The sequence below is a fragment of the Bombus pyrosoma genome, linkage group LG8 (assembly GCF_014825855.1).
Source record: "Bombus pyrosoma isolate SC7728 linkage group LG8, ASM1482585v1, whole genome shotgun sequence".
Taxonomy (NCBI): Eukaryota; Metazoa; Arthropoda; class Insecta; order Hymenoptera; family Apidae; genus Bombus; species Bombus pyrosoma.
In genome coordinates, this window is record NC_057777.1 from 9,470,773 (window position 1) to 9,489,939 (window position 19,167).

General features: G+C 34.9%; 4 protein-coding genes and 1 long non-coding RNA gene across 11 annotated transcripts in view; 1 reads left to right on the forward strand and 4 right to left on the reverse strand.

Moving 5' to 3' along the window:
• Window positions 1-376: 376 nt before the first annotated feature.
• Window positions 377-5,191, reverse strand: LOC122570022 (mitotic spindle assembly checkpoint protein MAD1). Of its 3 annotated transcripts, XM_043731825.1 has the most exons (8): window positions 5,140-5,157; window positions 4,882-4,983; window positions 4,493-4,756; window positions 4,202-4,432; window positions 3,287-3,723; window positions 2,746-3,198; window positions 2,365-2,663; window positions 377-1,729 (listed from the first exon to the last, which is right to left on the reverse strand). In XM_043731825.1, exons 3-8 carry the CDS (start codon window positions 4,754-4,756, stop codon window positions 1,377-1,379), a joined length of 2,037 nt encoding a protein of 678 aa, XP_043587760.1. In that variant the 5' UTR covers window positions 4,882-4,983; window positions 5,140-5,157; the 3' UTR covers window positions 377-1,376. The 3 variants fall into 3 exon arrangements, with proteins under 3 accessions (XP_043587760.1, XP_043587759.1, XP_043587761.1); XM_043731824.1 differs by having other exon boundaries at window positions 4,882-5,191; XM_043731826.1 differs by lacking the exons at window positions 4,882-4,983; window positions 5,140-5,157 and having other exon boundaries at window positions 4,493-4,559; window positions 4,672-4,756.
• A 1,296-nt stretch (window positions 5,192-6,487) lies between these two features.
• Window positions 6,488-10,572, forward strand: LOC122570019 (GATOR complex protein WDR24). Of its 3 annotated transcripts, none has more exons than XM_043731818.1 (13): window positions 6,488-6,834; window positions 6,951-7,057; window positions 7,458-7,574; window positions 7,644-7,866; window positions 7,938-8,151; window positions 8,213-8,461; window positions 8,537-8,697; window positions 8,770-8,953; window positions 9,033-9,186; window positions 9,295-9,418; window positions 9,509-10,010; window positions 10,088-10,249; window positions 10,329-10,572. In XM_043731818.1, the coding sequence occupies exons 1-13, from the start codon at window positions 6,812-6,814 to the stop codon at window positions 10,455-10,457; spliced, it is 2,349 nt and encodes a 782-aa protein (XP_043587753.1). In that variant the 5' UTR covers window positions 6,488-6,811; the 3' UTR covers window positions 10,458-10,572. The 3 variants fall into 3 exon arrangements, with proteins under 3 accessions (XP_043587753.1, XP_043587757.1, XP_043587756.1); XM_043731822.1 differs by having other exon boundaries at window positions 6,489-6,756; XM_043731821.1 differs by having other exon boundaries at window positions 6,490-6,756; window positions 6,835-7,057.
• LOC122570036 lies at window positions 6,768-9,086 on the reverse strand. The gene is made up of 4 exons (XR_006317649.1): window positions 8,986-9,086; window positions 8,260-8,441; window positions 7,982-8,131; window positions 6,768-7,748 (listed from the first exon to the last, which is right to left on the reverse strand). It is a non-coding gene; the product is annotated as an uncharacterized LOC122570036 (long non-coding RNA).
• Window positions 10,538-14,051, reverse strand: LOC122570023 (aldehyde dehydrogenase, mitochondrial). Its single transcript, XM_043731827.1, has 8 exons — window positions 13,918-14,051; window positions 12,714-12,959; window positions 12,387-12,633; window positions 11,842-12,176; window positions 11,624-11,761; window positions 11,353-11,517; window positions 11,105-11,262; window positions 10,538-11,019 (listed from the first exon to the last, which is right to left on the reverse strand). Exons 1-8 carry the CDS (start codon window positions 14,011-14,013, stop codon window positions 10,872-10,874), a joined length of 1,533 nt encoding a protein of 510 aa, XP_043587762.1. The 5' UTR covers window positions 14,014-14,051; the 3' UTR covers window positions 10,538-10,871.
• The window catches only part of LOC122570017 (gamma-aminobutyric acid type B receptor subunit 2), an 87,428-nt gene continuing 81,185 nt past the window's right edge, over window positions 12,925-19,167 (reverse strand). For all 3 annotated transcript variants that reach the window (XM_043731815.1, XM_043731814.1, XM_043731813.1), the window contains 4 exons: window positions 18,633-19,108; window positions 17,921-18,337; window positions 13,918-17,724; window positions 12,925-12,959 (listed from right to left, as the gene is read on the reverse strand). In XM_043731815.1, the coding sequence (XP_043587750.1) occupies window positions 17,183-17,724; window positions 17,921-18,337; window positions 18,633-19,108 (1,435 nt within the window). In that variant the 3' untranslated portion in view covers window positions 12,925-12,959; window positions 13,918-17,182. The remainder of the gene's footprint in view (window positions 12,960-13,917; window positions 17,725-17,920; window positions 18,338-18,632; window positions 19,109-19,167) is intronic.

Here is a 19,167-nt window from a genome sequence, read left to right on the forward strand (position 1 = left end):
TATGTTTGGAAAAATTTCGTTAGTATACTGTTGCGAAAAAGTATGAATTTTGATCTTTAACACGTTCCGTTTTTTTATTTTAATATTTATTTCATTTTTTTTTCATATCCACGATTATTTTCTTTTTTTAAATATTTGATTAAAACGTAAGTACTTTGAAACCAAAGGTACACGTCTTACATTTTATAACTGAATATTGTATAAAGGATAAATATTCAGGATTAGAAAAACAAAATTTTCCATGGCGTTCTATATAGAGATAAACCTTACACTAAGACGAGAACTATAAAGTAGTTTCTAAATACGCGACGGAAATTAATTTGGAATAAAAAGAGCTTATTTACTAAAGGGAATGTTAATCACTTTACATTGCAAATGAGATGATAAAGTTGTTATTTCAGAATGCTATGTTAGTAGCTTAGTAATGCTGTTACAAGTGATTCGGTCAATTATCGTTCTGCGAATCGACTGGCTTTTGTGATAAGTAAAGCGTATAATGATAGTGTAGTTGCTGGATTGGTCTGGCATCAATGAGCATAATTAGTGTTCTGTTTCAAACACCAATATCTAGCAAACGAAATACCTGACCATTCAATGATGTATGAGTAACTATGTGAAACATAGTTCGATAAGGTGCACGTATTGTGCAAGATTATCCAAGATACAAAGTCAAATGGAAGAACAATATGGCTAGAATAAAATACTATATAACAGTTCATTGATTACTTCCACTTCTATATACTACTTGCTTAAAAATATGATTATATAACGAATGAGGATTATATCATCATATACATCACATACAACTCATTACATCTCGTGCATATACATATAAGCTCTTTTTGTTTTCGTGAGACAAGCGTTATTCAAAAACGAACGATCATTACATCTCATAGATGTAGGTAGAACAATCATAATTCAAAGACGAACAATTATTACATTTATGAGATGCAATAATTGTCTTCGTCTTTGAATAACATTTGTTCTACTTAGCAATAAAAACGTATACAATGACGAAGAGTCTAGTATAATCAATATAATGAATCTTATCTTTCTAACAAAACCCAAAATATTTAAACATTGTTAATTTTGTAATTTATAGAAATATTAAAAAAATGATGATTAAGAAAGAAAACCAGCATACATTCAGAAATAAAGAAAATCATCGAGAAACAAGTGTGCCCAAAAAGTTATTGAAAAGAAACGTTTCAAAACAGGTACATAAATAAACGATACAAATAAATAAGAATTGACACGAAGAATGTATTCTCGGTTGTATAATTTGTCAATAATAAAATATTTTCATGATCTCCGTCTTCTTTTTACAGCTCTCAGTATGCAAAGATTTCTCGTAGATTCAATGACAATTAAGAAAATCAACTCATAACGTTCGTCATTGTTTGCTGATTGAATAAATCTGTTTGCACTGCGTTCAGAAACATAGGCACGCTGTGTTGTTGTTGCAGGTGTCGCTCCACCAACGTGCCCAGCGTCGCAGAGAACGCAGTCTCCAAAAGGTCCACTCCCTCCTCTCCAATTTTGAAGAATAAGAAATCATCCGGCGATTCGGCGTATTGACTAGATAACTTGTATCGAGCCTCCTTCGTCCTATCCACTCTCCAACCGAACAATTGGTAACAAGCTTGTCGGTATTCTTGCGACGATGCTTTGAAGGCTTCCTTGAGGCGAGCTATTTTAATCTCGTGTGTCTGTTTGAGTTCCGCTATTTCTAGATATAACATGAAAATGCTGGTAAATATAGAACGAAAATGTACCAAATGTGACGCAAAATAGTCGAATTGTAGTTGTGAATTTAGAAAGAGTTTCGTTGTTGACGCTGAATATTTATAAGATAACATAAAAGATATGATAAAATAATTTTATGGTAGTTTTCCTTCTCTGAAAGTATAAATTAGTATTACAACATTATAGATGAGATAAAATATGAAAATCAGTGTACATATAAATTCAATTAAAAGGCTAAGAAAGTTTATCAGTACACAAGTCAACAGTATTATATAAATATCGTTTATCTTAGAAGTCTTTTGAAGCACTCTTCCTCTACTACTTAGCATAGTACTATTTTATAAAAATTTATCCATACTATTCCTGTTATCTTAAATGCAATTCACATTATTTTCAGAATATATCACTAGCTACAATTATGTTTCACTATGATCATCAATTATCTTTCATGTCATATATTACTTTCTACATTTTATAGTATAGTATAGTAAATATTAATTATAGCACCATTAATATAACCAGTACTTAATATTAGTATCTATTTCATCAAGTAGTTTTAATTGATTGATTGCCTTTTTGCTCTTAACAAAAATCATATTAATGTTTTTGAAAAATTACCTTGTGTTTGAAGGGAGGATGTTGTCATGTTGACTCCACCTTGCGCAACTTTCGCCCTCAACTCTTCCACTTCATGTAGCAAAGCCTTCTGCTTCTCCTCCGCTTGTTGTTCTGCAATGGCAGCAGGATTCATAGTGAAGTGCAGTATCCTCGCGTTGCAATTAAAATCGCCCTTCAGTGCTCTATGTTCCAATTCACCCTTCAATCGTTCGACTTCCTCTCTCAACTTATTGCACTCGTCCGCTTGGTTGTGACCCTCGGCCGCTTGAAGATCACTTTCTAATTTGGCGACTAATTCTCTACAATTATAAGTCAATAACCGTAACTCATTTATCGTATCATTATCCAAAATGCAAAAATTGAAATAGAATTTTAAACTACCTATAAACATCTATCGTACGTTCCAGCACAGGAATCCTTTCGGTTATCGCAGTATTAGTGTCTATCGTTATCTCTTTTTCGTATAAGTCTAATTGCTGTCGATAACTGTCCCTCTCTCTCGTAATAAGGATCATCTTCTTCTGTAATCTGTTCACTAATTTGTTCAACTGTTCCTTGGAGACTGTAACATCCATAGCCACTTTTTTGGCATCTTCGTAATTCTTCGACAAAGTGTGCGACTCCCTCAATGCAGCATCCAGTTTAGATCTTAGCTGCCCTTCCTCTGATTTTAAGACTAATTCAGCTTGTTGCAGTCGATTCAATTCGCGTTTTAAAGCAGTTGGTCCACCAGTAATTCCAGTAGATTCATATTCGGCCAGGCGCAATGAAAGTTCCGTCTTTTTGGCCTCAAGTGTAGCAACCTGTTGCTCTACTTTTTCCATATGATCTAATCTATAAAATTAGAAGCACACTTATAAATGTTTATAAATATAATAATGATAAAAGTTTATTAAAAAGGGCTCGTTGAAAGAAACTATACCTTTTCATTACATTGGCCATTTGTTCTTCTAAAAGTAATTTTCCCCGTACGGACTCTCTTAATGAAACAATGGTTTCTTTTGCAGTGCTAAGCTCTTTCTCAAGTTCATTCGCTCTCGCAGCTCGTGCAACAAACGTCTTTCCTTCCTCCCATAGCGCTCTTTCTGACTCCAACCTTTCAACCTTTATTTTCATACTTTGGAGTTCCACATTTTGCAATTCCAACTCCTGTTGCTTAGTCTGATATTCCTTCAATTTCCCTTCCAGCTGTGTTATTCTTCTTTGAGCTGCATCCAGTTTTAGTTGTGTTTCAGATACATCAGTAGAATCTTTTGTTACTATTTTACCCTCTTGTACGGGTGCATGTTTATGATCTTCTAACAGCTTTGCATTTTCGTTCATTAACGACATAATTTTCTGCTCCAAATTCGTTTTCACCTATAAACAACATATATTTATATTAAACATCAAAATGAAGCAATATTCAAATTATTTATTTAATTAACCCTTTTGCGATGGCGGATACTAGCCATCTTTTGAGCTCCCAGTGTGACTGTATAAAATCTTAGAGGATTTCGTTGGAACAGCAGAGGACTTAAGGATGTATTGGGAAAGAAAACGTTATTGAGTCCTTGTTCTGTATTTTAAAAATAAATCCAATAATAAATCTTCACTTTAAGTTTCTTATTGGAAATTATGTAACAATGATAGATATAATTTAGTAATGCATATAAAATAATATTATATATATATCATCACCATGGACAAGAAGCTTATGTAACTGCTAGCTATTGCTAGCCAATACAACGTGCTTAGTAGATGACAGATATAATTGGCGCTAAGCAGTGTAAAGCACATAGTGAATGCCTGATATAACTGGTACCAATCGCAAAAGAGTTAAATAAAAGCACTATACCTGAAATAGTTCTTTCTCTACAGAAGCTCGTGCTTCAGATGCATCCTGAATTGTTCTACGTGAAATATCAAGGCGCACTTCTAGTTGTTTAATTGTCTGCTTATCTTGTTCCACCTGCATCTCTAAAATACCTTTCTCCTTTTCAAAAACCTCTTCCATTTGTCTGCGTATTTTGTGAAGCTGCTGTACAGCAGCTTCCTGATGAGACAATCTTGTCTTCAAGGACACAACCTAGTGAAATAAGTATAGTTGATTTACGGATATTTATATAATGTTAATTGAGTATATTACCTGTCCTTTTAATCTTCGCCATTCCCATGGACTAGTTGGGACTGTCTCAGCCTCACTCATATTTAAACTAGAATCATTAGAATCATTTAATCTTGGCCTTTTAGGTGATATAACACATTCATCAGATTCACCAAATGTCAGTGGTGTATATGCAGTACCAGATAATCTTAAAGACACACCGTTATTACTTTTACGATATGCTTCAGAACCTGCCTTAAGATCCTTTATCATTTTAATGACACTTGTTGGATCCTTACCATCCATCTGTAGAAAAAATATAATACAAATTATAAATAAATAATTATGACAAATAGGTTATGCTCAAAAAATCTATTAATTTATGTTTGTTACATACATTTTATAAGAAAGTGAGAATTAATTAAAGTTACCTTAATAAATTGTTTTATTACAAAGAAGTTCAAATATTGATATGAGCGTTATTTAATGAGATATAGGCATTAGAGATATGAATATACATTGAAATATATCATCTATAACATATAAAATGTTATTTACTATGCACCTAGTCAGTGAATATAATTACAATTCTTGCAATACTGTATATTATCACGTTACTATACTTCTTTCGTAGTTACTAGAATTATAAATTTTAAATATCATTACAGTTGCTTATACTTTAGTCATACGTTTTTGTAGCGGCACAATACGTATACAATACAATGGCGGTAAAGTCTACACCACGGTGTGTACCATTAAAAAAGAAATGGGAGTGCTCGCACCCATTTTCTAGCTGTTCCACAGGTACTGCACCATACGGCACAGTGCTAAAGCTGTTTCACGTTAGCATATACAAGAACCTATAAAGTTAGAGATTTGCCTTGTTTGGTTCCACGATAGCATATACAAGAACTTATTTCGTTGGGTACGGTTCTACGGAAAAGTTCCTACTTTTCTATCTAAGATAGACAAGTATGAAAACACAAACAAAATCGCGCAATAATTAAACGTAATTGCCTCAAAAAAGAAAATTTTCCCTTCCAAGCTATAATGTATCAGTGGGATGATGCAGTAATTATAATATATTCTCTATACACAATGACTTTTTAGATTTAACATTAAATTTACATTCCTCACGATAATATTTTTGTTATAATAAAGTCTAAATTTAATTCTAATAGTAATTTCTGTAATTGGTGGGCTGTGAATAATATTTCTGACGTGATGTATCTATTTTGCATGCATATTCGTTTACAAAAATGATAAAAACAGAAGTACGAATTAACTACAGACGAGATGTAACATCATGACTAATTTTTGTGGTGCACGATTTTTAGAAGGATAAAGAAGTATGAACTTTTCCGTACAATCTTATAATAAAATATGTTCCTGTAACGTGAAATCATAGCGAATATACTTCGTTTGTAGTGAGACTAAAGAGGTCCTTTATATGCTAACGTAGAACAACATCAACAATTCGCCGTTGGAGGGCAGCTCTAGTACGTGAACGACTGAAACCATAAGCATGAGCACTTATTTTCTTATTACTAAGTTGTCCAAAATCAGGCGCTTAATGATTATTCATACTACGAACTCATTGTAAAATTGTACAATTATTGTAAATTTTCAAATTCCATTGGATAAAACAATCTTATTTTACAAATGTACAACGCATTTAAAATCATTCCAATCTATAATCCTTAAATCCTTCCCAATTCCCATTGATTTTGGGAATAAGTTATAAAAAATGACATCATTTTTTGGCAAAATCAGAGAGCAAAAATTTGTCATTCAAACGAGAAATTTAACAGGCTAAATAGCGATTATTAGGAGAACATGATAACATAAGATATAGCACAATTTTGTCGATTCTTAGAAATGATGTCATATTTCAAGAATTTATAGAAACCAAAATTTTCGACTGCCCAAAAATATTTTCAGTCGATTTTGCTATTTTGCTTCAAGAAAATATGACAACATAGGAGGCGGCACAATCTGGCCGATTTTTGGAAATAACGCTATATTAATACGGCCACGCCGTGTATACTCGTTCTTTTCATCAAAAGCACCGTAGAAGAAACGTGCGTATAGTTCAGCCATTGACCACTAGAGACCCTTATTCTTAGTTTTTACTGATTTTTTCACATTCCATCGGCGATCTTCCTATTCCTTACTCATGCCTAGTATGCAGTATACACAAAAACTTTTTATACATTGTGTATATTTCAAATATATATATAAGCAGTGTTGTGAAAAGAATGTGCATGGCATAATTGGAATTTAATAAAATGTAGGAATTAAAAAAGGTGACTTAATATTGTACTCTATATTGATGTTGTTATCACGAATAAATTCATCTATATGTATTTGTTTTATTTACTAAGGTATGGAATAGTGAGATAATTTGTACACGAATATTTTTAAAATTTGTGCAAATTAAATATATTTATTTATGTATATGGTACATTGTGGTTGACAAACTAAAAAGATATATTTAAAAGAATTTCATCATGATTTCCAAAACTGTATGTATCACTCAAGAAGGCCCAGCAAATGCATTAGCCCTTAATAAAGATAACAGTCAAGTTGTTATAGCAGGTCGCAATGGTAAATTATTTAATCATAAAATACTAAATTATTTAACACTTTGATTGCCACACTGAAATCACATGTTTCGCTCAGGACGCCACAGTGTTTTAACACAGTGGACCGTTAGATACAAGATTTGTTCTCATTTTTTTTATATTGATGTTCTAATAAAAATGTTTAATTATTCAATGGGGCACTTTTTATTTCAAAGTATCTTCTATTTATCAGTTGTATTCAAAATATCCTAACTGTCAATTTTCATTCAATTTTTACAATTGCAAGAAGTTCAAGCATTCCCATCACCAATGACCACCGTGGCGTCACAGGAGAAACCATGGTCAGTCATATATGACCAACATGGCAGTCATAGTGTTAATTACTAAAGAAATGATGATTGATTAATTATTTTGCATTACAGTTTTCAAAATATTTACTTTATTAGAAGATAGATTTGAAGAAGCTTGTAATCTACGCGTTGGGAAAAATTTAAATTTAAATTTTTCTTGCAATGATGTTGCTTGGAATCTTATCGATGGTAAATTTTAATCTTTCTCCTTTATTTTGTTTAAAAAGTCGGGAGATAATGGGCTATTTCTTTTCTCAGATCATATATTAGCTACTGCAGCTACAAATGGTGCAGTGGTAGTATGGAACTTAAATAAGTCATCCAGATCCAAGCAGGAACATGTTTTTATCGATCATAAAAGGACTGTAAATAAAGTCAGTTTTCATATGACAGAACCTATGTGGTTGATATCAGGTTCTCAAGATGGTACTATGAAATGCTTTGATTTGAGAATAAAAGAAGCTACTAGAACTTTTTATAGGTAAATATATGATTAAGAAATATTTCAACATATGTATATTGAAAAGTATTAGATAATATTGTTAATTTCAGTAATACAGAATCAGTAAGAGATGTACAATTTTGCCCTCATTCACCTCATACTTTTGCCGCTGTTTCTGAAAATGGCCATGTGCAACAATGGGACTTACGCAAACCAGACCGTTACTTTCAACATTTCACTGCCCATAGTGGTCCTATATTTGCCTGTGATTGGCATCCTGAAACTGCTTGGCTTGCAACTGCTTCTAGAGATAAGACCATTAAGGTAATTTGTAACTATATGTTATTTCTCATCTGAATCAAAACTAATGTATGGAAAATTGCAGGTTTGGGACTTATTAGGTAAACCTAGTTGTGATTATATTATACATACAATTGCATCAGTAGGTCGTATAAAATGGAGACCTCAAAGAAAATATCATATATCCAGTTGTGCTCTTGTAGTAGACTGTAGTATAAATGTATGGGATATTCGTAGGCCTTATATACCTTTCGCAAGTTTCAATGAACATAAAGACGTTCCGACCGGTGTTGCATGGAGAGGTAATCCACAGTCTTTCTTGTCAACAAGCAGGGTAATAACATTATAATATTTATAGTAAAGTATTGCCTGTATTATTGAAAAGTATTAGCAGAATATTCTTCTTTAGGACTGCACACTATATCATCATGTGTTCAAAGATGCAACCAGACCCGCGAGTAAGGCGAATCCGCAAGGGATTGCGTTGAATCCGAAAGGAGACATTGTATATGCTTGTAAAGTAAATGTTCATGTTACAACTACAATGAAACAATTAACTAATATAATGAGGTTAATAAAGTTACTATTTTAAAATAATCTTGAAAAATAAGTCAATGAATATAATTCTACAATTATTTATAGGAAGACACCAGCTACAAATGATACGTTTTGTATGGCATCTAGCGTTATGCATAGATTTGCTATAAATATGCCACGGGAACCAAAATGGTTTAGAGCTTGTGCAGAAGGTTATTTGCTTTCTGGGAGATTAAATGACATTTGCGATCATAATGCCACCGTTGCCAGAAATGCCGGTAGAAATGATGTATGCAGTCGTTCAACTTAAAATCATTGTACCTCACGCTCGTATTATATTATTAATGCACAAAATCAACTTCAATTAGATTAGTACGGTGTGGAATATTATAAAAACTTTATACGCGAATCCTCTGGGAGCTATTTTAAAAACACCTCCAACTGCTTCCAAAGAAGATATAGTGAATACACTAAATTTAGCACAAATTACAATCGGATCTGGTATAGATCAATCAAATACAGGTAAAGATATCAGTATGCTTAAGTAGTACAATCGGTCTTTAACTATAATTTTCACGAGTAATTAAAGTTTTACAGAATTTTAACGATGTTTACAATATCTTTTTCAAGTACATGAAAATGATGTAAAGTCATTACAAGGAGAAGTAACAGGTGCAACTAGCGGAGGTGACGATGAGACAGAGACGGACGAAACACCAGAAAACCAACATTCTATAGGGTCTATGTTACCTAGGTAATATTAACTATATTAATGGAAAATATTACATGCGATGTTTACTGTAGCTGGTATATTTACATTGTTTTTTTATGTGATAATATCTAGCTACAGACGAGCGTTTATTGATCATAAAGGTCCATCCAAAGGAGATTTCTTATTTGGAGAAAGCGAATTCGAACCTATGACTATGGAATATACTTCCAGTTACATGCATAATATGATAAATAACGATAACGATTGGACACTGTCCAAAGAAGCTTTTCCTTTGCGACACGAAATAAAGGACAGATCTCCACCACCGGAACAATTTCCAAATCATCCACCAGATATTAACGAAGACTGTGCTTCGTTAATGATCGAAGATCAACCAAGTCAGTTAATAGTCTCGAATATACCTAAACCACAATTTTGGGATCCTACGAACTTGATTGAAGAAGCTTTAAAGCACCATGCCGCTCTTAGAGACATACAAACTTCTGCGTCGATTCTTATCGCGTTAGGAGAAAAACGAAAAAACTTGAACATCGAAACTGCTGTTCAAGAACATTGGATATTAGAATACTTAGATATGCTTGCAAGATTTAAACTTTGGAACGTGGCTACACAGGTTAGCGACAAATTCTTATTAAAACATCTTAATAATATTCGTATGGAAAACACAATTAAGTTGGTATGTATCGGTAGATTATTCAATCGGTCTGGATTCCATCCGTGTCGCAATTAAATCAACAATCAACCGTAATACACGCGTGTTGCTTAGCTTGTTCAAAGCCATTACAACGTGCAGCGTGGTTTTGCGATCGATGTCATACGTCTCATCACGCACTCTGCTCGGTTTGTCATCAGGTGAGCTATTAAATTACGATTGCTCCTATATCATTATAACTGTATTCGCATATATATATATATATATATATATATATAGGTTGTTCGAGGAATTTACGCATGGTGTCAGGGCTGTACACATGGTGGTCATGTTGTTCATATGAACGAATGGTTCAGTTGCAATCGACAATGCCCTACTGGTTGCGGTCACATATGCGAATATACTTAAAAATATCGTGACAATAACGACCACAATGTTCCACAGTTTTCGTCAGGGTTGAAAGCATAGAAACTCTACGAAATACCAAATGTATATAAAAAGATTAAATTATTTATTAATTATATTTTTGTAAATTGTACAATGATGTTTGAAACGCACGCCCGCGAGACTTGTATGTTCTGTTTTTTTATTTCTTAGATAACATTACATTTCTCCAATGATACAAATTGTACAAAAATACATTCATATTTAAAATACTTAGTTCTTGCTTCCAGCAGTTTTATTCTTGAACATTTCTATTTTTTAGCAGGTAAATATGTGAAGTTGTTCTCATTTTATATTTCAACTATTTAATAATGTTCGTTAAAAAAAAATAGTATAATGGTACAAAAATGATAAAATGCCATAACTTTTGACAAAAAATTAACTATTTTTCTGATTAATTTTCATTATGACGCTCTTTACTTCGGTATACGCATCGAGACCGTATTCTCCAAGTTCTCTTCCATGTCCCGACATTTTGAAACCGCCAAACGGTACTTGGGGTTTTAGAACGTTGTATGTGTTAACCCTAGAACATATAGAAAATAATATAAAAAACAAGGAAATAGAAAAAAAGCTTAAGCTTAGAAAGTTTAAAATATTGTCTAACGTACCATACAGTGCCAGCACGGAGTCCTTGAATGATATAATTTGCTTTATCGATGTCTTTTGTAAATACTGCTGCTGCTAGTCCGTATTCGGAAGCATTAGCGCGTGTAATAGCTTCGTTTAAACTGCTGAATCTGAGAATTTGTTGAACTGGCCCAAAGATCTGAAGCAAATATCATTACGTTATTTGTAGATACTATGCTTGTTGCGATTTAGAAATATGTAAGAAATTTCTCTATTGATTCATATGCACCTCCTCTTTAGCAATGGTCATGTGATCCGCAACGTTGGAAAATACCGTAGGTGCGACAAAGTAGCCTTTATCACCAACCCTCGTACCACCGGAAACCAGCTTTGCTCCCTGTTCCTTACCTGATTCAATCATGGACATGATTTTATTTACTTGTTTCTCGTCGATCTGTCGATAAAGCAAGAGGTAAAATGTAGAAAAAATTGAATTTAATTTATGAATGTAATGAAAATAATGTCTTCATTTTGATTTCGTCTTGGAGTTGGTTAGGTACCTGTGGACCCTGTTCCACGTCTTCGTCAAACGGATCGCCAACAACCCTAGATTTAGCGCGTGCTGCACTTCGTTCCACGAACTCGTCGTAGATATCATCTTCTACAAAAGTTCTCGAGCCAGCGCAACAACATTGACCCTAATGGAAAAATATAACGCAGTAGTAAATTTATAGAAATAGATTTTAAATTTAAAAAAATTTTTAAAATATAGCACTACCATGTTATGAAATAGTGCAAAGTGAGATGTTTCCACAGCATGGTCAAGATCGGCATCTCTCAAGATTATATTTGGCGATTTTCCACCAAGTTCTAAAGTGGTTCTCTTCAAATTGCTCATCGCAGCGCCCTGCTGTACCAGTTTTCCAACTTCAGTGGAACCAGTGAATGCTATTTTATCAACTAATTTATGAGCAACTAGCGCAGCACCGGCTTTACCGTAACCAGGAACGACGTTGACTACTCCGCTAGGGAATCCAGCATCTTTGGTTAATTGAGCTATATACAGAGCTGTTAGAGACGTCTGCTCAGCTGGTTTCAGTACGATAACGTTTCCTACAAACCAAAAATGTAATTACTTGCAATTACAGAGATCCATCATTGTTATATAATACGCACAATACTGTAACCGTACTCTTACGTGTGAACACAACTTAAACATTTTTGATCAGTCAACTCATATCTATTATCATAACTATTATTGAGGAATTATTATAAGAAGAAGAAATATTATATTATGTGAAAAGGTATTATTCAATTATATACCAGTAGCCAAAGCAGGTCCCAGCTTCCAGGCCATCATAAGGATGGGGAAATTCCATGGAATAATCTGACCGCAAACGCCAACCGGTTCATGACGAGTATAAGCTAAATATTCTCCATCGATGGGAATTGTTTTGCCATGATTTTTATCAGCCCATCCTGCGTAATATCGCAATGTCGCTATAGCTGCAGGAATGTCGAACTCATACGCTGTCGAATATGGTTTCCCGTTATCTAGCGTTTCTAAAGACTGATGCATTTAGAGATTTTAAATTTTATCAGTAATTGCTCTCTCAAACAGTACTTCATGCAGTACAGAAGTATTTTTACCGCGAGATAAGCGTGATTACGTTGTATTAAATCCGCCAAATTGTTCAATAATACGCCGCGTTCCGAAGCATCCATAGTTCTCCATGGCGAACCCAATTTAAACGCTTTATTGGCTGCATTTACAGCTACATCGATATCAGCAGCATCACCTTCCTGTATGTCCGCGATAATTTCACCAGTTGTAGGATTTATTGTGTGGAATGTTTTTTTAGACTTTGACCGGTGCCATTCGTTATCAATAAATATCTAAGGTAAAATAACGAATAAATTTCCTCACTAAAAGTACAAATAAATTTACGAATGAATATTCAGACTAATATAAATTTCCATAGATAACATTCTTTTAATAAATATGTATGACATGATACATATGAGACACGTTCTGTTTATAATCATCGTTACTGTTATTTAACAATATCGCTTATTTTTATCTTAAATATACGAATCGTAGGTAATCAAGAATATTTAGGCGTATGAAGAAGACCATGGAAAAAACTGTGTTGAAAAGATAAATACTTGAAAGCGAAAATTGCGAATTCTGAAAATACGCTAATAGTTTGCGACATAAACTACTTAATTATCGATTATGTTTATCTGAATAAATTTCGCAACATCTTAAAAACTTCGTTAAAGCTATGGTACTTATTTAAATGCAACAATTATAGATAAGTCATTGAACATGAAAGAAACATGACACGTCGGGTTTTCTTGCTTTTTGGTCGCAAAAATATTTAATTCGAAAATTAATTCCAAAAATAGTCTTGATAAAATGAAAAATATGACTCGTCGTGTTTTTCTTTATTAATCTTCAATTGCTATTAAGCCTTTATCTAATCTACCTTTATTCGCTTCTAAAACAAATTTTAAAATAAATCTTTTGTCTTTGATTTTCGTAACAATACGTAACAATAGACATTTGAACTATAGAACATTATGTATAAGTGTGAAGCAAAAGTAAGAAGCATTTATTTTCCTAAATCTATTACGTACAACGAATTAATGGACAAAAATTTTTGATTGTTATATGTAGAAAAAATATAAATCTTTTGTTTTTAGGAAAATCTATTATTTTAACGAAGACCCACACGAGGAGAAAGGTTCTTCAAGAAATCGTAAGATACATTTCTGCAAATGTTAGGTATAAAAATTCTGTAAATAAAAGAAACTTAATATACACACACGCACAATAAGAAATAATACTTACTCCTGTATAAAGAATCGCAGGATTTCTCTCTGGTGCCGGTCTAGCAGCTGTGGATAAGTTTCGTGATAATCGAACGTTTTTTAATAAGCGCAACATGATTACTTTTCTATCTATCGCAACTGGTCCAACACGTACATTAGTTAGAACACAACTGCCTTTTGTTGGTGTCGGCACAGTGCCGAGGTTAGTTGCGTTGCGTAGCTGTATGAGAAATGTGCACATGCGCGTTGGTTTCTTGTATCATAAAAAGCAATGTGTATATAGTGTATTCATATGTTATTCAAAGCAAATTATCGTTACACATTATATGTGTTGTTATCGTTTCATTGAGTTTATAAATAAATATTTTTCACAAAACGTGTACGCAATGATCTGGTATATAAGAGGTTAAACATGTGATAAAGCACACATGCATGCATATATGCATGTATATGTTATTAATCCAATCATACCTACTATGTGCTAAGAATACCAATTGTTGTTTAGATTTCTTCCAATTATTGTTATTGATTATTTGATTATATTCCATTCGACATAATCTTATCATTCTATTAGAATCAAACACTTTATCAATTATATTTAATCTAATTTATCTTGTGTAGATTTCTAGCTTTCGAATAACGATTCTTTTGTGCGATACTATCTGTATATATACATCGCGGTGTCGAGAAACAAAGTGAATGTAAGTATGTAATTGAATCGTCTCATTGATCGATCAATTCAGTATCAAATCACCGTTTTATTAAATTGCATTTACTTTATATTAGCAGATTGCTCTATTATAAAATACGTCAAATCTATCCTAGACAATGCCAACTAGGTTTGGGATTATTTGTAGCACCCACATTTCTTTATAATATCAAAGGAAAGCAGCCCATTTCATATTTCTAAGAAAATTTCGTAAATAAGAAGAGGTACGACAGAAAACAACGACTGTGTTGTATTTATGATGTGTGTACAACTTCATTTACTGTTTCTTGTTTAGTATAGAATTATAGATATCGATCGTAACGAGCAGATTTACATTTAAGGAACGTAAGATAGTGGAAAACGAATGAATCAACTTTATTGATAAAATTTAATATAATTGACCTGTTAGTATCGACTCGTACTTAATTACTTTAAATTATCGAAATTTTTCCAAAGTTTTCAAATTTCGATGTTTCGTGCATCGCGAGTTTCGCAAACGACTGAAAATTACTGTGACACAACATACAAAGATAACAAGTGTGTTTATAGTTAAAAAGAGGAGTTACGCCTGCTTGTAAACTGTCTTAAAAAGTATGAAGCGGGTATAATTCGTGTTACATAACAAATGCCTATTTTTACCTGTAAACATGACATTTATTTTGATAGTTATATACAAGACTCGCGTAACCACACAATGAAAGTTCTGTGACGAGCATTAGGCTCTCAGAGAATACGCTTTTCCAAATATCCGGACGCTTTTTCGACTTTTCGTTTATCGTAGGCTGTTTCAGATTTTAGTAAAAAAAAAAATACGTATAGAAGGACAGAAGGAGAAAAGATATGAAAGAAACAATATGGAACGAGGAAGAAAGGTAAAAGAGAAACAGAGAAAGCGCGGAGTAGAGAAGAAGAGGAAAATGGGTTAGGATAAAATACGCGGAACGAAAAGATAATACAGTATTTCATCGATTCCTTTTACTAGGCATTTAGATCACATTTAGAACTTGCCCGTAAATTGTTCACATTGTCATATATATTTCGTCAACAAAAAGACGCCGGCCGTTTATCGTGAAAAAGCGAATATAGTTTTAGATCATGACAAGGGCAATATTTTTAAAAGCCTCTTATTGTGAACGCTTATTGTATGCTTCACTTGTTTATTTATTTTTTATGTCAATATGTTAGTGTGTTTTGAGCTGTCTCAGGAGTTGATAACAATCATTTTAGAATTAATTTGCGTCAGTACAGTAGTAAGAAGTTCGTTAAATATGATTTAATATGACGCGAACGCGTATTTGCGACAAAAATCAACATACGTGACATATTTTTTTCATTTTCTTTTCCCTTTAATCCTTTTTGTTCGTTTTTTTTGTACTTTTTCATTTTTTTCTGTTTCTTTTTTAAGAAGAGACTCTTGGTATAACGTAAAAAAAAGTTATCTCCCTCGAAACGCGAGGGAAAAATCCTATAAAACGGTTCGAAATTTTTCGACTCGTACGTCTATTCTTCGAATTTGCTAAACAGCGATTGTACGAATTTCGTACGCTATAAAATTATTTAAAACGATTACGCACGCTTACAATGATAGAGTTAGATTAGACGCATACGCTAACACCCTTTTTTTCTACGTTCATTTCAATACTGGCTATTCTTTCTTATCGACCGAATCGATGCAACGTTATTTTTTTATTTTCGTATGACAAACTGCTTTCATGTAATTTGTTATAAAAAACGGGGCTCCGCATTTTGGAACGATAGGTCGCTGTGATATCCGTTTTCTCGTGGACGCAAAGGCGTCATGTGCCTGTATCATTTTGTACGACGTTTCATCGTCGGAACGAGAATCGAGATGAGGAAACGAAAATGGCAAAAGTTCAGAAGAGTAACCGTTACAGTGCAGACGCTGTAGATTTCCGTAAAACTTGTTCGTAGAATATCGCGAGCGATTCGTTCGATTCGTTTCATTAACCGAAAGGCTAAAAGATTCTCGAGCGTCGAACAGAGGCCGGCATCCTCTCGTTAGTCCTTCGATATCGTTTCCTTTCCGTCCGCATAGGAATTTAACGTTCGCTTATACCTACTTAGTCCTATGGTAGGACTCCTATCCATAAGTCATCAGTCCCTCGTCGATTTGAAACATAACGTTTATTAAAATATTTCATAATAAGATCTTTAAAACATAGTATAATTTTCTTATCATAAAAACGATTAATAAATGTCAACTTCTTTTTGCAATTACAACGTTCATATATATCTCTATGTAAGAAACATACGAAGCGTCCGATGACTTATGAATAACATAGCGTCTTATTTGCATACATTTACGTATATTCGAAATAGCAGCGCTGCTGCTCGCTCAAACGTCCGCGAGAGTATCGCAAAGGTAGGCAGGCTCGAGAAAGGAACGATGATTGCTCGCGAAAAAAGATGTCATAGTCTCGGCCGTCAGGGAACGCGTTTCGCGAGTTGATGACGCGTCTTAAGGCCGTGAAGAGAGAAAGAGGGTTCGAAGAAAGAGAAAGAGATAGAGAATGAGATCACCAGATGAAATTCGAAACTAATCGTTGGAAGATCGTTAAAGGTATTCAACGATGTCGCATTTGATAGATATATTCGGACAGCTGGCTACACTAGCGCCGTAGCCGGCCCTCGAGGAACTTTTGTGCCTCTCGGTGAGCAGCTTCTGAAAAATCGGTAAGATCGCTAGATCGAGCAATTCGCCATCCGACACGGCACTATACATTTTCGAAACGTTCGCAGCGGAACCACCAACAACGTCTGAACTGCTACCGGTCACGGAGCTGGCCGTTCCTGGTCCGTTCGCACTTCCAGCCACACCACTGCCACCACCACCGCCACTGCCACCCCCACGCGGATTCGCGCTTGCGAATTTGTTATTGTGAATGGTAGCGACGTTTGGCGTACTTTGCACGTATTCCAGGCGAGCCTGCTGCCGTAGCTTCGACTCGGTGTGTCTGCACTCTCGTATTCGGCGGGTGGCGCGATGTGGGCACTCGATCATCGCGTGACCCTCGCCTCGCAGCCTAGGGCACTTTTCTCGTGATCTCTCGGACACTGACCGCTGGATGATCGTTGACATGGACCCTTCATATTTCTCTGCAAATACATGGAGCACAGAAATATTTATTCCAAATCCATTAAAATGCTAGGTTACGGTTTTTTTCTATTTTTAATCATTATGAAATAGTTTTACAATTATTACAATTTGCAATTATTAAAAAGTAGTATAGGATTTTATCAAAATCGAAATATGACAATATGACAGAGTAGGAAAAAGGGTGGCGTCATTCACCTGTATCAGAGTAACTCGCATTGACCATAGCGGGCACACTCGGAGAACTTGCGTTTTGAGAATCGTAGTGCTTTCTCTGCCTTCGCGGTGGAGGCGGAGTTTCTGCCGAGCCGTTCAACATCGCCCGGGAGTGTCTTCGACCACCGTGTTTCTCGCAGCGGTACCCAGTACCAGAAAGTAACGCCCGACGATGACCGCACTCGCCGATAACGTAAGATTTATCGAGGCCAGAATTCAGCGAGATTTCCGTTGCATCGGATTTGGATACGTTTTCAGTCGAAATATAGCTGATGCAGTTGGCCGGTACGCTAGTCCTCCGGGTTTGGAACAACTCATGATGGGAATGAGCCATTCCGTTACTTTTTACGGACGATCTCCTTTTCAGAGAATGATGAGCGGATGCGTTTGTCGCCGCAACTAGAATGAAACGAAAGTGATTGGAAGTGAGAACTTGCACGAACTCATCGCGAGAATCGTAGAATCAATAAATACTGAGCAGGGCTGGAAGGAAGTTCTGATTGGTTATCTCCAATAAATCCAATACGATTATAAAATCAGACGCACATATTGGTCGAAAGTTTTACATTTACAAATAAGATCATGTAACATTGTATCACACGAAACGAGGGAAGGGAGTAATCAGAAGATTGCTCGAGAAGACTCAAGGGACTTCTTTCCAGTTTTGCGCAATATATAGAAGTCGACTTCTCACCAGAATGTCGATGTTTGGGCACGAATTGCAATGGAGGAGGCAGAATCGCCTGCTCAAGGTAGTTCTGCTCATGAAGTTCACCAAACGAGACATTTTTCGTCGGCGGAGGTGTAGGGAGTCTGGACCTACGATCGTCTTTACATCTGATCGACTTTCCATGTCTGGGTATCTCAGTCTCTTCGAGGATAATAGCGTCTCCTTCTTCGACAATTTCCGGGACGAATTCGACATTCGTTTTACCAGCATCCGGTCGTGAGTCCGGACTCCTTTCGGTAAGAAGAGGCTCGCTCTCTTTCCCAGGTCCGGACGAACGACTTCTTCTACGGCCGAAGTCGTCCGCGTGTTTCAATGCCGAAGGTGGAGCCGAGGTCGAGCTATCTACGGTCCCCTTCTTGATCTCTTGCATTTCGGGAACCAAAGGAACTCGTTCGCTATCGATCGCGATTGCCGGTACCTTCGAGAAAGATGTCTTTTTCCTGGGAGAGAAAAAACGTGAATATAAATTTATCGGTAGCATTGTTTTAATCGCAATATA